At 42.1% G+C, this 25,687-nt stretch overlaps 1 protein-coding gene across 1 annotated transcript in view; it reads right to left on the bottom strand.

Moving 5' to 3' along the window:
- Positions 1–25,687, bottom strand: part of TTLL12 (tubulin tyrosine ligase like 12) — a 114,749-nt gene that overhangs the window by 3,669 nt on the left and 85,393 nt on the right. Inside the window, exons 12-13 of the mRNA XM_053719056.1 lie at positions 9,531–9,599; positions 2,360–2,498 (exon numbers count right to left, since the gene is read on the bottom strand). Of these exons, the coding sequence (XP_053575031.1) occupies positions 2,360–2,498; positions 9,531–9,599 (208 nt within the window). The remainder of the gene's footprint in view (positions 1–2,359; positions 2,499–9,530; positions 9,600–25,687) is intronic.

Below are 25,687 nucleotides of genomic sequence, written 5' to 3'. Positions count from 1 at the left end.
TCCTATTGGCTGATTTCAAATTTTCAGCCAATAGGAATTCAAGGTACCCCAATAAATATGGGGTAGCTTGCATTCACTCTTCAGTGTGCAACAGATGACCGCATGAAGAGGAGCCTCCACGCCGCTGAGGACTGCCGCCACTGAAGACCGCCGCTGAGGATCCGTGCATCGGGGAAGCCAGCTCCGTACCTCCGCTCCAGATGAAGATAGAAGATGATGGAGCCGCCTGGAAGAAGACCTTCTCCGCCGGACTTCAGGAACGGTGAGTACCTGTTTGGGGCTTAGTTTTAGAATTTTTTAAAATTTTTTTTTTTATTTTTAAGATTAGGGATTTAATGGGCTGTAAATGAGCTGAATGCCCTTTTAAGGGCAGCAAAAGAGCTGAATGCCCTTTTAAAGGGCAATGCCCATACAAATGCCCCTTTAGGGGCAAAGGGTAGTTTAGGTTTTTTTTAGTGTCTGTTTTTTTTATTTTGGGGGGTTTGGTGGGCGTGGGTTTTTTACTGTTAGGGGGGACTTAGTATTTTTTTAAATGTAAAAGAGCTGTTTAACTTAGGGCAATGCCCTACAAAATGCCCTTTTAATGGCTATTAGTAGTTTAGTTTAGGGGGTGTTTTTATTTTGGGGGGGCTTTTTTATTTTTATAGGGATTAGGTTTAATTTTTTTTATTTTTGATCATTTTGTAATTTTAGATTTTTTTTGTAATTTAAAGTTTTATTTAAGTGTAACTTAGTATTAGGGTTAATTTAGGGGGTGTTAGGTTAGGGGGCTTAGTAATTAAATTAGTTATTTGCTTTGTGGGGGTTGGTGGTTTAGGAGTTAATAGGTTAATTAGGTTTATTGCGATGTGGGGGTTTGTCGGTTTAGGGGTTAATATTTTAATCATGTAATTTGCGGATTAGGGGTTAATTACTTTATTATTTTGCGATGTTGGCGGTTTCGGTGTTTGTTAATAGTTTGTGCGGGAGGTTAGGTTTTTTTGTTATACTTTGTGCAGGTGTTTTTTTTTTTTTTATTTCTTGCGGGTGGTTATGTATTTTTTTGTTGTTTCGTGCGGTTGCGTGTTTTTTGTTGTTGTTTTTTTTAAGGCTTCGTTTGCCTACTCTGCATCCAGGTAGATTCCGAAAACGCTGCAATGAATTCTTTCACCAGCCTGTCATTTTCAGAATTCTCCGGGATGCAGCTTAAAGGACCAGTCAACATATTAGATTTGCATAATCAACAAATGCAAGATAACAAGACAATGCAATAGCACTTAGTCTGAACTTCAAATAAGTAGTAGATTTTTTTATAACAAATTTCAAAGTTATGTATATTTCCACTCCCCTTGTACCATGTGATAGCAATCAGCCAATCACAAATGCATATACGTATAGTTTGTGAATTCTTGCACATGCTCAGTAGGATCTGGTGACTCAAAAAGTGTAAATATAAAAGACTGTGCACATTTTTTTTAATGGAAGTAAATTGGAAAGTTGTTTAAAATTACATGCTGTATCTGAATCATGAAAATTTAATTTAACTTGAGTGTCCCTTTAATCTAAAATACTTTAAAAGGAACCTCACAGTAATGACGAGACTTATTAGTTATTCACGCCAGAAAAGAGATCATCGGGCCCTTAGTATTACTCTTTAAGGAAGGATACCTACAGAACTCTGTACAATTAATAACAGAGTCCATTGGAAATTGTCCTGTACTGTCTAAACCATTTAAGTTTATTGTGACTTTACTGTGCCTTTAAGTGCTCAATAAAACTAAAGCATCAAACTTATTTCTAAGAGGTCAAAACAATTACAACCTCCACATCAGAAGCCGATTGAAAATTAGTAAATGTTTGTAATTGTAGAATATTTGCATATCTGTTTTGTTATAGTAAAATATTCTCACTGGACAGAGAAAGAGGCACCTCAGTAACCTTGCAGACAGAATGATGCGCTGATTGGGGGGTCACCTTAACGACAACAAAGTAAGCCAAATTCATATTCAAATCCTACCTCTTTGTTATTTATTCAAATTCATTTGTTCTGTAACAATATGAAGGAGGTTTTGTAATGCCAGTATTCTCGTCAGAGGAATTCGCTCTATTCGTTGAGAATTGAATGGTTACAAGATAGATGCGGCTCCACTGATTTAAAGGAGCTCAGCTTGCAACTCACGTTTTTTTAATCTAAACCAATGAAGTATTTAGTATTTTTACATAGCGATGATCATTAAGGTTCTTTTGTTTGCCTTTGGGTGCATCTAGTGTGTTGTTTTTGTAGCAGATCAAGAGAATGACTGAGTAAGGCATTATGGCTTGTTAGGTTCAGAAGACCTTAAATACTCAGATAAAAACAGAAGGGAATAAAACACATTACCGTCACTGTTGGTGGCCCATTTAAGCATCAAGTCAATGGCATAAATTGCACGCGAAGACTGGTAATCACAGATACCGTAAGGGGCTGGTTTAGATGATGCTACTTGGAAGAGTTCAGTAAAGCTCTTGAACAATTCAGCCTGAAAATAGAACAAAAACATTTCAATAGGAGACTGGCAAAACAAACCTGGTCATTTATCTCTGTAATAGAACATTGTACTCTGACATAAAATTAATTTTCTATATATGAAAAGCATATATATCTGCAATCTGGTGCTGCATTGCAAATCATCTGTATACAAAATACATTATTTGTCCGGCCAGGGACATAGCCCTTAAAAAGCCTCTTGAGTGTGTGTTATCTCCTTTGCTGAGGGCAGTTGGAGTCGGATATAACCGTGTAGCATGTTGCAGGTTTAGTTTCTGGATCTTGCAGGATGCACTTCAGCTTCTTTGAGTCACAGAAAAAAATAAAAACTGTTTTATAAGTTAAAATGACATTAAACTAAGAAGTTAATCCCTCAGAAAACGATTGATACTACACACTATTTTTTTCTTTTAACGTATTGCAAGAAAGTTTACTGGCTTAACTCTTGGGGGAGGAGTCTAAAACAGCTCCTGAAGGCTATGTTAGCAATCTGCTAGTCGCACAGTGGTACCACGCACTGATAGCCCCGCACAGCAAGCTACACAGTCAATTAGCAGAAGTATTGCCAGGCACATATAAGGAGAGCACTCACATTACCATCATACAGCCTTGGATCGCAGACTATGGGGTGGGCAGTTAGACAGCTGATTGCTTGTATGGCCCCCTAGTAAAAAAGTGTGCCGTGGGGTGTGCCATTGAGAGCTGTGAGGGTACTATGTGGTCTGACTCTAGATGGGATTTTATTTTGGGACAAAAAAAAGCACAATAATTACAGGCACTAGACTGAGTTTTACACCCATGGATATATACAGTGTGTGTCTGCTTATTATTACAAAATAATGTCAGCCGGTTTGTTTAATAGCCTGTTTAATCAATTATAATTAAACTCAGCAGAATCAGTGCTAATCCACTCGTAGCCCTTGGTTTGTTTTAGGGATACGTTCCTGAAGGAAATGTGTAAAAGGAACATACTTTCAAACTACATGTCAAAGGAAAGTCATTATGTGATACTCCTCTCAAAATTGACATAAATAGATAGTCATGTGATCAGGGGGCAGTCTGCAGAGGCTTAGATACTGGGTAATCACAGAGGTAAAAAGTGGAGCGGCGCTTATCGTTACAGCATTAAAAAGGATAAAAAAAATCAGAAGATCAGGATATTACCAATATGATGAATGAAAGTCTCACTATTTTTTTTAATTCTATCATATGACTTGAGCAAATACGCTCAAGTTTACATTCATTTTAACTATTATCTATCCTTGTGCAAAGTCCATAATCAGATTTAAAAAAAGAGAGCTTTGTGCCCTTTAATATAAAATAAATGTTTGACATTTCACATTTAAATCCAGTAAATAAGAATTAGGGTGTGGTCATTGTTATTTCAGAACTATTATTGTCACTTCACCTTTGACTTAGAGAAATTTTATCCAGCTCGGAATCATCTATACAAGAGAGTTTCTGAAACATTTTTAAAGGCAACAATCTACGGGATTAAAGATCTTGCTAGTTAAATATAGCACTCAATTAAAAGCAGAATGTGCTACTTTGTGCGGATAAAAAAAATGTACCATAGCTAAAGCTTATTGTACAACACATCTCCCAGGCAGGCAGACACCCGCAGCACACATCACCCAGGCAGACACCCGCCGCACACATCACCCAGGCAGACACCTGCAGCACACATCACCCAGGCAGGCAGACACCCGCAGCACACATCTCCCAGGCAGGCAGACACCCGCAGCACACATCACCCAGGCAGGCAGACACCCGAAGCACACATCTCCCAGGCAGGCAGACACCCGCAGCACACATCACCCAGGCAGGCAGACACCCGCAGCACACATCACCCAGGCAGGCAGACACCCGCAGCACACATCACCCAGGCAGGCAGACACCCGCAGCACACATCACCCAGGCAGACACCCGCAGCACACATCTCCCAGGCAGGCAGACACCCGCAGCACACATCACCCAGGCAGACACCCGCAGCACACATCAACTAGGCAGGCAGACACCCGCAGCACACATCAACCAGGCAGGCAGACACCCGCAGCACACATCAACCAGGCAGGCAGACACCCGCAGCACACATCAACCAGGCAGGCAGACAACTGCAGCACACATCACCCGGGCAGGCAGATGCCCACAGCACACAACTCACAGGCAGGCAGATACCCGCAGCACACATCTCCCAGGCAGGCAGATACCCGCAGCACACATCACCCAGATACCTGCAACACACATCGCCCAGGCAGATACCTGCAGCACACTTCGCCCAAGCAGATTCTTGCAGCAAACATCGCCCAGGCAGATACCTGCAGCACACATGGCCCAGGCAGATACCTGCAGCACACATGGCCCAGGCAGATACCTGCAGCACACATGGCCCAGGCAGATACCTGCAGCACACATGGCCCAGGCAGATACCTGCAGCACACATGGCCCAGGCAGATACCTGCAGCACACATTGCCCAGGCAGATACCTGCAGCACACATGGCCCAGGCAGATACCTGCAGCACACATGGCCCAGGCAGATACCTGCAGCACACATGGCCCAGGCAGATACCTGCAGCACACATTGCCCAGGCAGATACCTGCAGCACACATGGCCCAGGCAGATACCTGCAGCACACATGGCCCAGGCAGATACCTGCAGCACACATGGCCCAGGCAGATACCTGCAGCACACATTGCCCAGGCAGATACCTGCAGCACACATGGCCCAGGCAGATACCTGCAGCACACATGGCCCAGGCAGATACCTGCAGCACACATGGCCCAGGCAGATACCTGCAGCACACATTGCCCAGGCAGATACCTGCATTATATTCAGAAAGTAGCAGCACCACTCAAAGTAATGTTGAGTTCTTGTTTATTGGGAAATCACATAACATGTTGCATGTTAAGGTCAGTTAGACCAAAACGTTGTGCTTATTGTTTATGTAATGTCCCAATAAACATGAACTCAACATTACTTTGAGTGGTGCTGCTACTTTCTGAATATTTGGCATTGATTTAAGCGGTATGTGCAGGACCCCTGTAGCGTGCACCGGACTGCAGCAAGTGCTGGGCAATTTTATTTTCTATAGATAACTGCAGCACACATCGCCCAGGAAGGCAGGCAGGTGCCCGCAGCACACATCGCCCAGGAAGGCAGGCAGGTGCCCGCAGCACACATCGCTCAGGCAGGCAGATGCCCGCAGCACACATCTCACAAGCAGGCAGATACCTGCAGCACACATCGCCCAGGCAGATACCTGCAGCACACATCGCCCAGGCAGATACCTGCAGCACACATCACCCAGGCAGATACCTGCAGCACACATCGCCCAGGCAGATACCTGCAGCACACATCGCCCAGGCAGATACCTGCAGCACACATCGCCCAGGCAGATACCTGCAGCACACATCGCCCAGGCAGATACCTGCAGCACACATCGCCCAGGCAGATACCTGCAGCACACATTGCCCAGGCAGATACCTGCAGCACACATGGCCCAGGCAGATACCTGCAGCACACATGGCCCAGGCAGATACCTGCAGCACACATGGCCCAGGCAGATACCTGCAGCACACATCGCCCAGGCAGATACCTGCAGCACACATGGCCCAGGCAGATACCTGCAGCACACATGGCCCAGGCAGATACCTGCAGCAAACATGGCCCAGGCAGATACCTGCAGCACACATCGCCCAGGCTGATACCTGCAGCACACATGGCCCAGACAGATACCTGCAGCACACATGGCCCAGGCAGATACCTGCAGCAAACATGGCCCAGGCAGATACCTGCAGCACACATGGCCCAGGCAGATACCTGCAGCACACATGGCCCAGGCAGATACCTGCAGCACACATGGCCCAGGCAGATACCTGCAGCACACATTGCCCAGGCAGATACCTGCAGCACACATGGCCCAGGCAGATACCTGCAGCACACATGGCCCAGGCAGATACCTGCAGCAAACATGGCCCAGGCAGATACCTGCAGCACACATCGCCCAGGCTGATACCTGCAGCACACATGGCCCAGACAGATACCTGCAGCACACATGGCCCAGGCAGATACCTGCAGCACACATGGCCCAGGCAGATACCTGCAGCACACATTGCCCAGACAGATACCTGCAGCACACATGGCCCAGGCAGATACCTGCAGCACACATGGCCCAGGCTGATACCTGCAGCACACATGGCCCAGGCAGATACCTGCAGCACACATGGCCCAGGCTGATACCTGCAGCACACATGGCCCAGACAGATACCTGCAGCACACATGGCCCAGGCAGATACCTGCAGAATACATTACCACTTTTGTCAGAATCTATTTTTTGTACACTTTATTAGGACGTTATCAAAAGAATACAGCAAAATATTACAAAATGTACATTCTCTTCAATGGAGCAAATATGCATTTTCATGACCTATTTCCAGCCCTGTTAATATGATCTCACCGGTTCTGCATACTGAAACCTCTGTGCTATTACATTTGAGTGGTATTATTTGCCTTTGAGCAGGTTATTGGATTTATGAAAGAAAAATACGTTAGTAGCGCCCTCTTGTGTTTTCTTTACATATTACGTTGACTACCAGACATAACTAAACAGAATATTGTCTTTCCTCTCTCCAGAGCAGTTTTCTCATTTTAACCCTATACGGACGCCGGCTGGTGAAGTTCTGTATTTTCATACTGTGCGCCGCTATCTTAAAGCTCCTATATTTCTGCACCCTCAGACTTAAGTGGTGAAAATTCACAGATCACTGCTGGTGGCTTTTTCACAGATGTACTTTGTGCTTCTGGTTCGCACACACAATACAGAGTGGGAGTTTGCATTTCTGCCGTTTACATAAGCGCACAACGCGGCTGAAAAAAAGCCGGCTTTGCACTCATCTGTGAGCAGTCAGCACATCTGTCACATTGCGCAATAGGATGGTGAACTTTACCCTGTGCCCAATGGTGCTGGTTAGAATTGATCAAATTATATAAAATAATTGCACATCATGAATTAATTTTATTGGTTAAGAAAAACAAACTTGTGCTCAAGCGCATCAGTCAGTTATTTTTAAATTATCTGTTAAAAGTTTCTGGCAATTTAGCTGCATATTTTTTTCAATGAACCCCTCTGAAAATCTTTGTTTTGAAACTGCTGTGATACGTCCAAGGTTTACTAGATTTAGTTATTTTAGCAAAAGTGTTTTTCCCCCAAATCAGCAACTAGTATTGACTGGAACAACTTTAACATGGGAAACAAGATTTAAAGGGATAGAACGGTCAAAAACTAAATGTGCATGGGTACATTTCAATTTGAAATAGAAGCATTTTTGTAATATACTTCTAGTAAAAGTTACTGTTTTTCTGCAGCATACGCACATATCCTGAGGGCTCGTGCACCAGTATTCAGGCACTGCACTTTCTCAGAGAGTCAGCAGTGACACAAATGACATCTTCAGAAGCAATACACACCACTGATTCTCTGGGCAGGCATAGTGTTTAAATATTGGTGCACGGCCCTCACGGGATATGTGCGTATGCTGCAGAAAAATAGGAATAACTTTTACAAGAATCATTTTTGCTAATGGTATAAGTATATTGAAGAAAAAATGCTTATATTTAAAATTCATTTTTGACTTTTCTATCCCTATAATCTCCCTCTACCACTTCCAAATTCTCATTAACATGTGACAGAGATCCAATGAAAGTAACAGTGGTGCACTTATTGTTCATGCTGCTCTAGGGACTGCAGGCACGTGCACATCTGTCAGCCTAACACTTTTAGCTCAGATTTGCCTCCTACATTTCTCACAACTGGAGGTCAGTGACAAGTTGGGGTAATGCTTCCCCAGTAATCAGTGGTCAGTTGGTTGGGGAGCATATGTGTGAGTACTAGCCTTTAAAAATGTGTTGCACCCCCAAATCCTGCTGCCATAGGCACAGCCCTAGTTGGTGTAGACCAAAATGCACTTCTGAAGTGACAGGTCACAGCAAGATAACTGCTGCTGCTGTACAAATACAAATGAAGAGTAATCAGTAAAGTGATTACTAAGCAACTTAAAGGGACATTGGACTTAACTATGTAATTGACATGCATGGCACACAGCTACATATAGCAGATACACTTTTAGGTTTTTTACAATCTGTTCTGCAGCTGCCACATCAGATCCTCCTCCGAATTTAGTTTTTTACATTTCACACTCCGGATGATACATCCAGAAGTTGTATAGCAGGAACGGACCCAGCTCCAACAGGATCTCAGTGGTGTCCCGTTACTGGAGGGAGCTATGGGGTCGCTGTGTGTTGTACTACGGAGAGTATTTAACCCCTGCACAGCTGGCCTGTTACATCCCTGTCTGACTGCTGTCAGCTCATACATCCTATTAACCCTCTCAGTAATGAAAACCTAAGGCTTCTGTAGTGCTAGAAGTGAGCAGTATGAGCAGGGAGGTCCCCTCTATACTGGTACCCATCAGCGGCACTGTATGTCTCTCTCTATAGATAGAGGCACCACTGCTCAGACCTTTAGTTCAGTATGAGTCTGAATGTCAGCACCAGAGGTAACTTGCTATAACACACATCTATATGGGATGCTTTCTTTCTTTACCATGTCACGGAATAAGCGTATGGCATAACCCGTACAGATATAGCAATATACATTTACACTCCAGCGACAGATCTTGTTGAATCTTCCTGACAGAGTAAAGTAGCTGAAAATACAACCCCCCTGCTCTTCTAACAAGGCTTTAGTTAAAGGGACATTAAACACATTTCATGCACCTCCCCTTAATTATGGGTGCTGCCCCTTTGGAACTTAGGTTTTACCGCAGGTATCCGAAGGAGAGTTACTGCACATGTGCAAATACATCAGCACTGGAATGTAATGAAAGATGGAATCCCACATGGCAGAACCTCAAAACTATGCTTATATAATGTATTTAGAGTTTAACGTCCCTTTAATCTTGACTAGCGGCTCACAAACTTATGCTTAAATAGGAATACAACAAACCCATTAAACAGCAGGTTACCTGTATAACGCTCCAGGGATAGTCTGGGTATTGCTTTTCAAACAAAGTAATAAACTCGTGACAATGAATCTAAAATGAAAAAAACACAAACATTATGGTAAAACAGAACAATAATCTCAGATCCGTACTTCTCATGTTCTGATGAGGGAGCACATTTTATAAAAGGGACATTTCAGCCACATGGATGCATTCCAGTTTTGAATAGAAGCATTTTTTTAATATAGATGTATTAGCAAAACTGCTCCTAATAAAAGCTATAGCTGTTTCAAATGTGTATTTAAAGGGACATGAACCCCAAAATATTTATTTCATGATTCAGATAGATAACACAATTGTAAACAACATTCAAATGTACTTCTATTTTCTAATTTGGTTAATTCTTTAGATATTCTTTGTTGAAGAAATAGCAATGCACATGAGTGAGCCAATCACACAAAGCATCTATGTGCAGCCACCAATGAGCAGCAACGGAGCATATTTAGATATGCTTTTCAACAAAGGATATAAAGAGAACAAAGGAAATTAGATACTAGAAGTAAATTGGAAAGTTGTTTAAAATTGCTCCTCTTTCTAAACCATGAAAGAAAAAATTTGGATTTCATGTCCCTTTAAGAATAATAAAACTGTTGTACAGTGAGCAGGATGTGATGTATTTACTAATTATAATGACAGCAAATATCTTGCAATACATTAACAGTGGGGGATTAACTGATCTGTGCACCACTTAAAGAAGCCAGACTGGTTACTGTAGCAGACCTAGCAAGCTGTGCTCATTAAAAGGGACATGAAATCCAAATGTAGGTTTTAAAACAACTTTCCAATTTACGTATATTATCAAATTTGCTTCATTCTCTGGCTATTCTTTGTTGAAGGAGCAGCTATGCGCTACTGGGAGCTAGATGGAGGGAACCAATGACAAGGGGCAAATATATGTAGCCACCAATCAGCAACTAGCTCCCAGTACTGCATTGCTGCTCCTGAGCTTACATAACTATGTTTTTCATCAAAAGATTCCAAGAGAATTTAGCAAATTAAGTAATAGAAGTAAACTAGAAAGTTGTTTAAAATTGTATGCTCTACCAATACCATGAAAGTTTCATTTTGACTTGACTGCCCCAAAATCACTATTGTTTTGCGGTTTGTTAAAATAATCTCCTCTGGAGCTAAATTGAGACAGATATGTGACAGGGTTAGGCTTGTAAAGCCTGTCACGGGCCCTCCCATTTGTCAGAATGGGAAAACTCTTAAATTACAGGAAAACAGGGCAAAATAAATTAATTATGTGTAGTAAAACAACTTTGCAAAAACAAAATTGATGCTTACGTGATAAATTTCTTTCTTTCTTGACACGGTGAGTCCACGGATCTTCATTAATTACTGTTGGGAATATCACTTCTGGCCAGCAGGAGGAGGCAAAGAGCACTACAGCAAAGCTGTTAAGTACTGTATCACTTCCCTTCCCACAAACCCCATTCGACCGAAGGAAAAGGAGAGAAAGGAAGCAACACAAGGTGCAGAGGTGCCTGAGGTTTACACAACAAAAAACTGTCTGAAAAATACAGGGCGGGCCGTGGACCGTGTCAAGAAATAAATACATTTATCAGGTAATCATAAATTTTGTTTTCTTTCTAATGACACGGTGAGTCCACGGATCATCATCAATTACTGTTGGGAATCAATACCCAGTTGATAAGGGAGGGACAAGACAGGAATCCTAAACAGATGGCAACACTGCCTGAAGAACCTTTCTCCCAAAGAAACCTCAGCCGAGGAAAAAGCATTAAATTTATAAAAATTTAAAAAAGTATGTAAAAAGAACCGAGTTGCTGCCTTGCAAATCTGTTCCCCAGAAGCTTCATTCTTGAAAACACAAGAAACAGAGACAGACCTAATGGAATGATCTGTAATTCTCTCAGTGAGACGCTGTTCAGCAGTCTCATAACCCAAACGAATAATACGTCTCACCAAGAGAAAGAAAGTATCAGAAGCTTTCGCCAACATTCCTTATGAGAAGAAGGACTAGGGCATAGAGAAGGAAACATAATTTCTTAAAAATATTCACATTCGAAACAATTGAGAAAAAAACCTAAGTAAGAACAAAAAAATCGCCTCATTGCAAAGAAAGATAAGGCAAATCACACTGCCAAGCTGAGAAAACCAAGACTCTCTGAGCCAAGATATCCATTCAACATCTATGTAATTAAAAGGCTCAAACAGAGCTAGCCACAAAACTGGAAGAACCAGGTTAGGCTCCAAGGAGGAGCAACCGACTTAAACACAAGTCAGATGCCAAGCAGCATTCGGACCCTTTAGGGTACTGGCTGACAAACCCTTCTCCAGATATCCTGGAGACAGAACCAAAATATTGGAATCCTGACTCCATTCAAGAGTAGCCCCTGGATTCCTACCAAAAAGGATAAATACGCCATAAGTGATGATAAATCTTCAAGAAAATTGCCTGCAAGCCTGAGTCATGGTCTCAATGACCGACTCAGAACACCCACGCTTAGACAAAACCAAGAGTTCAATCTCCAGGCAGGCAGCATTAGAGAAACAAAATTTAGATGAAGGAAGGGACCCTGCACAGAAGGTCCTTACTCAAGGTCAGTCTACAAAGTAAAGAGAAGCCAGCACCTATCAGGGCGGACAGTGGAACACTTGACCAAGAACCATACCATGGAACTCGGCGGTGTGTCAAAAAGACCTCAGAAACTCCGGACCCCCCATCTGAGGGTCTACCTCGAAAACACCTCCGGAAGAGGATCCACTCCCCGGATAAAAAACTGTTTGTTCAGAAGCCAATTGTCCACCCCTGAAAAGTGGTGTACAGACAGCAATCGTGAGCTTCCGCCCACTGAACAATCCAAATCACCTCCTACATGGTCAAGGAACCCCTAGTTCCTCCCTGGTGGTTAAATGAAACCAAAGAGGAGATAATATCCGACTGGGATCAAACGAAAGACGACTGAAGCCAAAAGCCCCGGTCACCAGAGCATTGCAAATCGCTCTCTACACCAAGATGTTAAAGAGGAGAGCAAACACTTCCGAGTCCATATCCTTAAACAAAACCCAGACCATATACAAGCCTAGCAGATTGGCATCGTGGTCATATCACCCAGGAAAAACTATAGAAACACGCACCCTGAGATAGATACTACGGGAGACAAACTCTGAACTGATCTAGATCTATTTTTTGAGACAGATCTGAAAGATCTCCCACTAAGTGTGCATACCAGGTCCTGCGAGGTCACGCAGAGGCTAATAGAAACACTGCCGCTCTCTCCTGTTGAATACGAGCAATGACTCGTGTCAAGTCAACCAACAGAGAAAAACAGGTATGCCAGGCTGAAAACTTATGTAACAGGCAAGGGAATGATGTCCATGGGAACGATTAGACCAATTCCCTCCTATATCGAACACAGAAAGGCGAGGAAAATCAGTTGCAGCTAGATCCGATACAGATAGGCTAAGCTAGCTATTGGACCACTAGGGTTCGCTCATGGCCAGACAGTAGACCAGAAAGAGTAAAAGTCTTCACCTAAATAGAAAATCTATTAAGGACCAAGCATACCGCACCTAGAGATCCCAGGCGGTCTTTCATTCAGGTACTGACCAGGCCTGGCCCTGTATAACTGCCTAGATCAGAAGGAATCAAATGCATCCAGGTTATAGTGGGGTAATCCAAAAAAATGACCCTTGTGTATGGAACAAGGGACCCCTGCTCCAGATTAATTTCCTCACCCTAGGAAAGAAGATTGGACCAGTGATTTAAATATTATTGCAATATCCCAAGATCTAAAAGTCTGACTAGGATGACGAAAACTCAGAAACTCAAGATTGAAGGTCAGAAACTGAGTTACATGAGGTAAATATCTAGATCATATACCCAAACTAGGCCTGAGAATGTCACTCTCAGGGAGGCAGATTCCAAACATCCAGTTCAAGGAAATCCTCTCAAACCTGGGAGGCAGATACCTAGAAAGAGAAAACTGCCCCTGGGAGGAAATCTTAGACTAAGCTCCAAAAGGCATGACTGAGCAAAAAATTGGAAAGGAAACTATCCTCCAGTCTTACTCTCTTGACATGTGGTAGAAAAACAAATTTTTCACCCTTACAGTCAGATGAAAAATCTGCTAAACCCAGTCCCAACAAGGTCTCAACCTTACAAGGGGATGCCAGAAGCGTTAAAATGATAGGAAAATAAGAATTAAACCTGCAACTGCAGAATTATTAAGCCTAAACTGTACCACTAAACAACAGGTAGGTTACCCAGCTGCCAGACTGCATTCACAATGTGCAGCAAGTCTAATAAGACAAGGCATTGCTCTGAAAGAACAATTAACCTCCAGCCCTTAGAGGATGGTAACGATCCATCGACCTCTGGGTTATGACCCCAGCAAGATTTCACCATAGTAGAAAAGTTCCCTTCTACATAGGACACCGTACATTCAAGAAGTCAGCAATAGGAGAATCCCTAAAGGACTGGAGACAGGAGGAAAGGCATCCCTAACTACTCAAACTCCTATCAAAAATATTTTTATAGCACTCCTGCCCTGAAGAAAGAAACATCACAGAAAGGATCAAGTTTACTAAACTTTCAAGAGTTGACAACGAAGGGAGCATCAGTGTCATCCAAGTAGCCAAAAACCTCCTTTAACAAAACAAGAGGTATTTAAGCATACATCTGAAGCATCAGATGAAGGAATTAAACTCCCCAGATCTGAGATTTCACCCTCAGAAACTACCGACGAATCCTCCTCACCAGACTTATGCGAAAGAGCGATCTGTGTAGCAGAATGTGGAACAGAACCCTACTATCTGGAAAACTTTAACGTCCTCTTGCATTTTCCCTGTAAGAAAGGAAAAACAGACAAAGCCCAGATACCGCAAAGGGTACCTGAGCTGGAAATTCTGTAGGCAAACACACTCCTCCAGGAGATTGAGAGGAACCACAGGGCACTGCATGTGACGCCATAAAGGCTTGGGACGTTTAAGGAGAAGCCGTGGCAATGCCTGAACAGCATCATCCTGGGAGACATGAGACTCAGATTGCAACAAGCTAAGTGAACTTTTCCTAGCTCTGGCTAATAAAAAGTATAGACCAATTAAAATGTCTAGAAATTGTGTATTGAGGAACATGATGCTCAAAGAAAAATACATATTATTTCAAAAAATATTTCACATGAGGGACATAAAAGTTTACCACAACAATCTTCCCTCAAAAAAATATAATGGACATAAATGTTTCCAAACAAAAGTTGTCCTTAGCTATCCCAGTTCCAAATACAAATGAATTCTACCACTAACCAAAGTGGTATATAACCTTAAGAAATATGACCATCAATATTTAAAAACACAGTGTGATATAGTCAAAAAGCAAAGAAAAACATAATTTATGTAAGAACTTACCTGATAAATTCATTTATTTCATATTGGCAAGAGTCCATGAGCTAGTGACGTATGGGATATACAATCCTACCAGGAGGGGCCAAGTTTCCCAAACCTCAAAATGCCTATAAATACACCCCTCACCACACCCACAATTCAGTTTACTGAATAGCCAAGTAGTGGGGTGATAAGAAAGGAGTAAAAAGCATCAACAAAGGAAATGGTGGGCCTCATGGACTCTTGCCAATATGAAAGAAATTAATTTATCAGGTAAGTTCTTACATAAATTATGTTTTCTTTCATGTAATTGGCAAGAGTCCATGAGCTAGTGACGTATGGGATAGCAATACCCAAGAAGTGGAACTCCACGCAAGAGTCACTAGAGAGGGATAAAAATAATAACAGCCATTTTCCGCTGAAAAAAAATTAATCCACAACTCAAAACATAAATTTAGTCTTATAATTGAAAAGCAAAAACTTAAATCAGAAGCAGAAGAATCAAACTGAAACAGCTGCCCGAAGAACTTTTCTACCAAAAACTGCTTCTGAAGAAGCAAATACATAAAAACGGTAGAATTTAGTAAATGTATGCAAAGAAGACCAAGTTGCTACTTTGCAAATCTGATCAATTGAAGCTTCATTCTTAAAAGCCCAGGAAGTGGAGACTGATCTAGTAGAATGAGCTGTAATTCTCTGAGGCGGGGCTTGACCCGACTCCAAATAAGCTTAATGAATCAAAAGCTTTAACCACGAAGCCAAATAAATGGCAAAAGCCTTCTGACCTTTCCTGGAACCAGAAAAGATAACAAATAGACTAGAAGTCTTCCTGAAATCTTTAGTAGCTTCAACATAATATTTCAGAGCTCTCACCACATCCAAAGAATGTAAAGATCTCTCTAAAGAATTCTTAGGATTAGGACACAAAAAAGGGACAACAATTTCTCTATTAATGTTGTTAGAATTCACAACCTTAAGTAAGAATTTAAATGAACTCCGCAAAACTGCCTTATCCTGATTAAAAAAACAGAATTTATGTTTACCTGATAAATTACTTTCTCCAACGGTGTGTCCGGTCCACGGCGTCATCCTTACTTGTGGGATATTCTCTTCCCCAACAGGAAATGGCAAAGAGCCCAGCAAAGCTGGTCACATGATCCCTCCTAGGCTCCGCCTACCCCAGTCATTCGACCGACGTTAAGGAGGAATATTTGCATAGGAGAAACCATATGGTACCGTGGTGACTGTAGTTAAAGAAAATAAATTATCAGACCTGATTAAAAAAACCAGGGCGGGCCGTGGGCCGGACACACCGTTGGAGAAAGTAATTTATCAGGTAAACATAAATTCTGTTTTCTCCAACATAGGTGTGTCCGGTCCACGGCGTCATCCTTACTTGTGGGAACCAATACCAAAGCTTTAGGACACAGATGAAGGGAGGGAGCAAATCAGGTCACCTAAATGGAAGGCACCACGGTTTGCAAAACCTTTCTCCCAAAAATAGCCTCAGAAGAAGCAAAAATATCAAACTTGTAAAATTTGGTAAAAGTGTGCAGTGAAGACCAAGTCGCTGCCCTACATATCTGATCAACAGAAGCCTCGTTCTTGAAGGCCCATGTGGAAGCCACAGCCCTAGTGGAATGAGCTGTGATTCTTTCGGGAGGCTGCCGTCCGGCAGTCTCGTAAGCCAATCTGATGATGCTTTTAATCCAAAAAGAGAGAGAGGTAGAAGTTGCTTTTTGACCTCTCCTTTTACCGGAATAGACAACAAACAAGGAAGATGTTTGTCTAAAATCCTTTGTAGCTTCTAAATAGAATTTTAGAGCGCGAACAACATCCAAATTGTGCAACAAACGTTCCTTCTTTGAAACTGGTTTCGGACACAGAGAAGGTACGATAATCTCCTGGTTAATGTTTTTGTTAGAAACAACTTTTGGAAGAAAACCAGGTTTAGTACGTAAAACCACCTTATCTGCATGGAACACCAGATAAGGAGGAGAACACTGCAGAGCAGATAATTCTGAAACTCTTCTAGCAGAAGAAATTGCAACTAAAAACAAAACTTTCCAAGATAATAACTTAATATCAACGGAATGTAAGGGTTCAAACGGAACCCCCTGAAGAACTGAAAGAACTAAATTGAGACTCCAAGGAGGAGTCAAAGGTTTGTAAACAGGCTTAATTCTAACCAGAGCCTGAACAAAGGCTTGAACATCTGGCACAGCTGCCAGCTTTTTGTGAAGTAACACAGACAAGGCAGAAATCTGTCCCTTCAGGGAACTTGCAGATAATCCTTTTTCCAATCCTTCTTGAAGGAAGGATAGAATCTTAGGAATCTTAACCTTGTCCCAAGGGAATCCTTTAGATTCACACCAACAGATATATTTTTTCCAAATTTTGTGGTAAATCTTTCTAGTTACAGGCTTTCTGGCCTGAACAAGAGTATCGATAACAGAATCTGAGAACCCTCGCTTCGATAAGATCAAGCGTTCAATCTCCAAGCAGTCAGCTGGAGTGAAACCAGGTTCGGATGTTCGAACGGACCCTGAACAAGAAGGTCTCGTCTCAAAGGTAGCTTCCAAGGTGGAGCCGATGACATATTCACCAGATCTGCATACCAAGTCCTGCGTGGCCACGCAGGAGCTATCAAGATCACCGACGCCCTCTCCTGATTGATCCTGGCTACCAGCCTGGGGATGAGAGGAAACGGCGGGAACACATAAGCTAGTTTGAAGGTCCAAGGTGCTACTAGTGCATCCACTAGAGCCGCCTTGGGATCCCTGGATCTGGACCCGTAGCAAGGAACTTTGAAGTTCTGACGAGAGGCCATCAGATCCATGTCTGGAATGCCCCACAGCTGAGTGACTTGGGCAAAGATTTCCGGATGGAGTTCCCACTCCCCCGGATGCAATGTCTGACGACTCAGAAAATCCGCTTCCCAATTTTCCACTCCTGGGATGTGGATAGCGGACAGGTGGCAGGAGTGAGACTCCGCCCATAGAATGATTTTGGTCACTTCTTCCATCGCTAGGGAACTCCTTGTTCCCCCCTGATGGTTGATGTACGCAACAGTTGTCATGTTGTCTGATTGAAACCGTATGAACTTGGCCCTCGCTAGCTGAGGCCAAGCCTTGAGAGCATTGAATATCGCTCTCAGTTCCAGAATATTTATCGGTAGAAGAGATTCTTCCCGAGACCAAAGTCCCTGAGCTTTCAGGGATCCCCAGACCGCGCCCCAGCCCATCAGACTGGCGTCGGTCGTGACAATGACCCACTCTGGTCTGCGGAATGTCATCCCTTGTGACAGGTTGTCCAGGGACAGCCACCAACGGAGTGAGTCTCTGGTCCTCTGATTTACTTGTATCTTCGGAGACAAGTCTGTATAATCCCCATTCCACTGACTGAGCATGCACAGTTGTAATGGTCTTAGATGAATGCGCGCAAAAGGAACTATGTCCATTGCCGCTACCATCAACCCGATCACTTCCATGCACTGAGCTATGGAAGGAAGAGGAACGGAATGAAGTATCCGACAAGAGTCTAGAAGCCTTGTTTTTCTGGCCTCTGTCAGAAATATCCTCATTTCTAAGGAGTCTATTATTGTTCCCAAGAAGGGAACCCTTGTTGACGGAGATAGAGAACTCTTTTCCACGTTCACTTTCCATCCGTGAGATCTGAGAAAGGCCAGGACTATGTCCGTGTGAGCCTTTGCTTGAGGAAGGGACGACGCTTGAATCAGAATGTCGTCCAAATAAGGTACTACAGCAATGCCCCTTGGTCTTAGCACAGCTAGAAGGGACCCTAGTACCTTTGTGAAAATCCTTGGAGCAGTGGCTAATCCGAAAGGAAGCGCCACGAACTGGTAATGCTTGTCCAGGAATGCGAACCTTAGGAACCGATGATGTTCCTTGTGGATAGGAATATGTAGATACGCATCCTTTAAATCCACCGTGGTCATGAATTGACCTTCCTGGATGGAAGGAAGAATAGTTCGAATGGTTTCCATCTTGAACGATGGAACCTTGAGAAACTTGTTTAAGATCTTGAGATCTAAGATTGGTCTGAACGTTCCCTCTTTTTTGGGAACTATGAACAGATTGGAGTAGAACCCCATCCCTTGTTCTCTTAATGGAACAGGATGAATCACTCCCATTTTTAACAGGTCTTCTACACAATGTAAGAATGCCTGTCTTTTTATGTGGTCTGAAGACAACTGAGACCTGTGGAACCTCCCCCTTGGGGGAAGCCCCTTGAATTCCAGAAGATAACCTTGGGAGACTATTTCTAGCGCCCAAGGATCCAGAACATCTCTTGCCCAAGCCTGAGCGAAGAGAGAGAGTCTGCCCCCCACCAGATTCGGTCCCGGATCGGGGGCCAACATTTCATGCTGTCTTGGTAGCAGTGGCAGGTTTCTTGGCCTGCTTTCCCTTGTTCCAGCCTTGCATTGGTCTCCAAGCTGGCTTGGCTTGAGAAGTATTACCCTCTTGCTTAGAGGACGTAGCACTTTGGGCTGGTCCGTTTCTACGAAAGGGACGAAAATTAGGTTTATTTTTTGCCTTGAAAGGCCGATCCTGAGGAAGGGCGTGGCCCTTACCCCCAGTGATATCAGAGATAATCTCTTTCAAGTCAGGGCCAAACAGCGTTTTCCCCTTGAAAGGAATGTTAAGTAGCTTGTTCTTGGAAGACGCATCAGCCGACCAAGATTTCAACCAAAGCGCTCTGCGCGCCACAATAGCAAACCCAGAATTCTTAGCCGCTAACCTAGCCAATTGCAAGGTGGCGTCTAGGGTAAAAGAATTAGCCAATTTGAGAGCATTGATTCTGTCCATAATCTCCTCATAAGGAGGAGAATCACTATCGACCGCCTTTATCAGCTCATCGAACCAGAAACATGCGGCTGTAGCGACAGGGACAACGCATGAAATTGGTTGTAGAAGGTAACCCTGCTGAACAAACATCTTTTTAAGCAAACCTTCTAATTTTTTATCCATAGGATCTTTGAAAGCACAACTATCCTCTATGGGTATAGTGGTGCGTTTGTTTAAAGTGGAAACCGCTCCCTCGACCTTGGGGACTGTCTGCCATAAGTCCTTTCTGGGGTCGACCATAGGAAACAATTTTTTAAATATGGGGGGAGGGACGAAAGGAATACCGGGCCTTTCCCATTCTTTATTAACAATGTCCGCCACCCGCTTGGGTATAGGAAAAGCTTCTGGGAGCCCCGGCACCTCTAGGAACTTGTCCATTTTACATAGTTTCTCTGGGATGACCAACTTGTCACAATCATCCAGAGTGGATAATACCTCCTTAAGCAGAATGCGGAGATGTTCCAACTTAAATTTAAATGTAATCACATCAGGTTCAGCATGTTGAGAAATGTTCCCTGAATCAGTAATTTCTCCCTCAGACAAAACCTCCCTGGCCCCATCAGACTGGGTTAGGGGCCCTTCAGAAACATTATTATCAGCGTCGTCATGCTCTTCAGTATCTAAAACAGAGCAGTCGCGCTTACGCTGATAAGTGTTCATTTTGGCTAAAATGTTTTTGACAGAATTATCCATTACAGCCGTTAATTGTTGCATAGTAAGGAGTATTGGCGCGCTAGATGTACTAGGGGCCTCCTGAGTGGGCAAGACTCGTGTAGACGAAGGAGGGAATGATGCAGTACCATGCTTACTCCCCTCACTTGAGGAATCATCTTGGGCATCATTGTCATTGTCACATAAATCACATTTATTTAAATGAATAGGAATTCTGGCTTCCCCACATTCAGAACACAGTCTATCTGGTAGTTCAGACATGTTAAACAGGCATAAACTTGATAACAAAGTACAAAAAACGTTTTAAAATAAAACCGTTACTGTCACTTTAAATTTTAAACTGAACACACTTTATTACTGCAATTGCGAAAAAACATGAAGGAATTGTTCAAAATTCACCAAATTTTCACCACAGTGTCTTAAAGCCTTAAAAGTATTGCACACCAAATTTGGAAGCTTTAACCCTTAAAATAACGGAACCGGAGCCGTTTTGAACTTTAACCCCTTTACAGTCCCTGGTATCTGCTTTGCTGAGACCCAACCAAGCCCAAAGGGGAATACGATACCAAATGACGCCTTCAGAAAGTCTTTTCTAAGTATCAGAGCTCCTCTCACATGCGACTGCATGCCATGCCTCTCAAAAACAAGTGCGCAACACCGGCGCGAAAATGAGGCTCTGCCTATGCTTTGGGAAAGCCCCTAATGCCTGCCGATATTATTATATCAAAATACCCAAATAAAATGATTCCTCAAGGCTAAATATGTGTTAATAATGAATCGATTTAGCCCAGAAAAAGTCTACAGTCTTAATAAGCCCTTGTGAAGCCCTTATTTACGATCGTAATAAACATGGCTTACCGGATCCCATAGGGAAAATGACAGCTTCCAGCATTACATCGTCTTGTTAGAATGTGTCATACCTCAAGCAGCAAGAGACTGCTCACTGTTCCCCCAACTGAAGTTAATTGCTCTCAACAGTCCTGTGTGGAACAGCCATGGATTTTAGTGACGGTTGCTAAAATCATTTTCCTCATACAAACAGAAATCTTCATCTCTTTTCTGTTTCTGAGTAAATAGTACATACCAGCACTATTTCAAAATAACAAACTCTTGATTGAATAATAAAAACTACAGTTAAACACTAAAAAACTCTAAGCCATCTCCGTGGAGATGTTGCCTGTACAACGGCAAAGAGAATGACTGGGGTAGGCGGAGCCTAGGAGGGATCATGTGACCAGCTTTGCTGGGCTCTTTGCCATTTCCTGTTGGGGAAGAGAATATCCCACAAGTAAGGATGACGCCGTGGACCGGACACACCTATGTTGGAGAAAAGATGTATTTTTTACCATTGGGGGGCAGTGTACAGGTGTGTTGTTGTAGTACACAGGTGATTTGACGGTGGGGCTAAGGGTATTTAGTGATGTTTGTGTATCTGTATTACCAGACAGGATTTAGGACATGGGCCGAAACGTTGCCTTTTATAGTTTATAGCTCAATAAAATAGTTTTTATGAAACGGTGGTGCTGCTGATATTCTTCTATTTGTATTTATATGTGTATATATGTATTTACAGTCATGTATACACATATGAATACAAATACATTATATATATATTCCAAAACAATTATTTTATTAGAGGATATGAGACCTCAAATTAGTGCGATGTTTCGAACCTACATAGTTCTTAATAATGCATAGCTGTACAGGTGAACACACGCACATTTAACCCCTTAACGACCGAGGACATACCAGGTACGTCTTGCAAAAATTGTCAGTTAATGACAATGAGCGCTGGAAGCGATTGCTAGTTCTTCCAGCCACTCTCAGGGTATTGCAGCGATGCCTCGATATTGAGGCATCGTGCAATACCCTCCGGTCAGTTGCCGATGCAGAGAGAGTCACTCTGTAGCCCTCTCTACATCGGCCAGCGATGGTGCCGATCGTTGGTGGCGTGGGAGGGTTAGGAGGGAGGAGGGTGGGTGGCCCATTGCTGGAGGGGGGCTGGAGCTGGTGGGACAGCTACGCTACAGAAATAAAAAAATAAAAAATATTGAGCCACAGCAGCAGCGAGAGGGAAGGAGGGAGGGGGGAGGAAGGGCAATGAGGGGGATCCTATGTGGGATCTAATAACGTAAAGGAATCTGGGAGGGGGGTATGGTATTGAAGGGGGGCAGACTTTCTGCCATTACTTAGGTGGTGGTGTCAATTGTGAGGTTGGAAAGGAAAGAGAGCTGTTTGAGAGGGGTCAGAGGGCTGGATATGTCAGGTGGGAAGCTGAGCTCTATACTAAAGATAAATAAACCATACAAGCTACCTAATTAACCCGTTCACTGCTGCACATCATACAAGAGTGGTGCGCAGCAGCATTTAGCGGCCTTCTAATTAGCAAAAAGCAATGCCAACGCCATATATGTCTGCTATTTCTGAACAAAGCGGATCCCAGAGAATCATTTACAACCATTTGTGCCATAATTGCACAAGCTGTTGGTAAATAATTTTAGTGAGAAACCTTAATTTTGTGAAAAAGTTAACAATTTTTTTTTATTTGATTGCATTTGGCGGTGAAATGGTGGTATTAAATATACTAAAATGGGCCTAGATCAATACTTCGGGTTGTCTACTAAAAAAAAAAAAATATACATGTGAAGGGTTATTCAGGGATTCCTGACAGATATCAGTGTTACAATGTAACTATCGCTAATTTTGAAAAAAAGAAATGGTTTGGAACTATCAAAGTGCTAATTGTATTTATTGCCCTATAACTTGCAAAAAAGCAAAGAACATGTACTTGCATGCAATCCCGCCCCCTGCCCGCGCACAGCCAATCACGCGCAGGCAGGAGCTGTCAATCTCCTCGGTTGGACTAGACCGCGGAGATGGAATTTCGCCACTGTTGAGTTGGCAAAAGGCTTTAACAAGCAGCGGTTCTCTTGTGAGAACCTGCAGCTGTAGGGTTTCAAAGGCTAGCAAAAGCCTTTGATAAATCGACCCCTAAGGGATTATAAAAAGCTTACCTGAACCAATAAAATCACTAATTGCCTATGACACATTTTAACCCTTACCTATCTAGGCATACTTGTAATGAGGCAGTGACATCTAGTGGTGACAGTAAACAATTACAATCAAAACATATATATACAAAAATCATAAAAATAAATGCAAATCATAATCCTTATTCAGACCATTTGAATGAAGTGTATTTGAGTATTTAATCCACCACACTTCTTTTTGTTTTAGCCCAAGTGCCCTATTTCCTCCTCTCCTAAGTTGTGGAATGTGATCAATGACCTGAAAGCGAAGTTGGCTAACTGAATGGCCAATTTGAACAAAGTGGGCAGAAACTGGCAAGGTCATATGTTTAGATCTAATCAAGGTTTTATGTTGGCAGAGCCTATCCCTGATAGCCTGTGTCTTTTCACCTATATAACACAGCCCACATGGGCATTTAAGTAGGCAAATGGCATACTCTGTCTGGCAAGTATAAAGACCATTAATAGTAAGCTGCTTTATTTTGTCATTTTGAGCCAGATGTTTACTTTTAATAATGGAATTACATTGGGGTCCTTGCATCAATTTGTGGAAGACATAAATTCCTCCATGTCAGGTTTAAAATTTACTCTTACACACTCTAATGAGGATATTAGTTTTTTGGATACCAGAGTATGCAAATAGGGTAGTAGACTAATAACTGATCTATATGTAAAACCCATAGATAGAAATAATCTTTTAAGATACAATAAAACAGAAGTTTATTAAAAGAGGCTATCCAGAGAAATAAATTGAACATACAATCAATGATTTAGTCTCTGATTAAGGCATTGAGGTACCAAAATCTGAAAACAGTAAAAAGGACAGGTCAGTCTTTTTAACTGGAGTATAGCAATAAGAGCAGGGAAATTTTTGGAAATATAAGAAAACACTGATACCTTTTGTCTAAATATAATCCAGAAATTAGTACATTTCAGTTACCACCTATGCCATCATATCATAGAGTGAGGAACCTTAGAGATAATTTAGTTAGGGCGGATGTGGGTACAACTAAACCTACGTCAATTAATTATTTAACTACCCCCAATAAGGGTTGATACCCCTGTCTACACTTTGTGCAATGTAATTCCATTATTAAAGGTAAACATCTGGCTCAAAATAATAAAAGAAAGCACCTTACTATTAATGGTCTTTATACTTGCCAGACAGAGTACGCCATTTACCTACATAAATGCCCATGTGGGCTGTGTTATATAGGTGAAACAAGACAGGCTATCAGGGATAGGTTTGGCCAACATAAAACCTTGATTAGATCTAAATATTTGACCTTGCCAGTTTCTGCCCACTTTGTTCAAATGGGCTATTCAGTTAGCCAACTTTACTTCCAGGTCATTAATTACATTCCTCAATTTAGGAGAGGAGGAAATAGGGAACTTAGGCCAAAACAAAAAGAAATGTGGTGGATTAAATACTTGAATACAATTCATCCATATGGTCTGAATAAGGATTATGATTTACATCTATTTTTATGATTTTTGTATATATAAATAAGTTTTGATTGTAATTGTTTACTGTCACCACTAGATGTCAATGCCTCATTACAAGTATGCCTAGATAGGTAAGGGTTAAAATGTATCATAGGCAATTAGTGATTTGATTGGTTCAGGTAAGCTTTTTAAATATGTGTGTTTACAGCTATGCATGATTAAGAACCATGTAGGTTCGAAACGTTGCACTAACTTGTGGTCTTAAATCACCAGAAACTGCTCTCATGCTGTCACATCTATTCTATGGACTGCATTATTTGCTGGACTCTACCTGTGTGTTTTTCTTTTATTAATTTATATATATATATATAAATATATATATATATATAAAAACCTGTAAAAGCATATTTAGGCAGTATTCATTTTTAAAAAAAGTGTTTGTGTATTTCACATTCCAATGTTCTGTACATAGCAGAATATGTTATGTGTATCTATAAATAATTTTATATATATATAAATATATATATATATATATAAATATATAGAGACATATATCTATACCAATATATAAATATATATTACCATAAAAAAAACATTATTTGTAAAATGCGATTGGGTTTGCTCGTTAGTAGTGTGTAGAAAAAAAAAGAAAAGAAGAAGATGAATAAAACAGAAAACATCAAAGCACAGCGTTACTGCATCTGTTTTAGGGTGTAATTTGCAACTGGCGTGCAGTTACAGATATTAAAAATATTAA

The sequence above is a fragment of the Bombina bombina genome, chromosome 6, assembly GCF_027579735.1.
Source record: "Bombina bombina isolate aBomBom1 chromosome 6, aBomBom1.pri, whole genome shotgun sequence".
In the NCBI taxonomy this organism is placed as follows: domain Eukaryota; kingdom Metazoa; phylum Chordata; class Amphibia; order Anura; family Bombinatoridae; genus Bombina; species Bombina bombina.
This window is presented reverse-complemented; position numbering and strand designations above follow the sequence as displayed.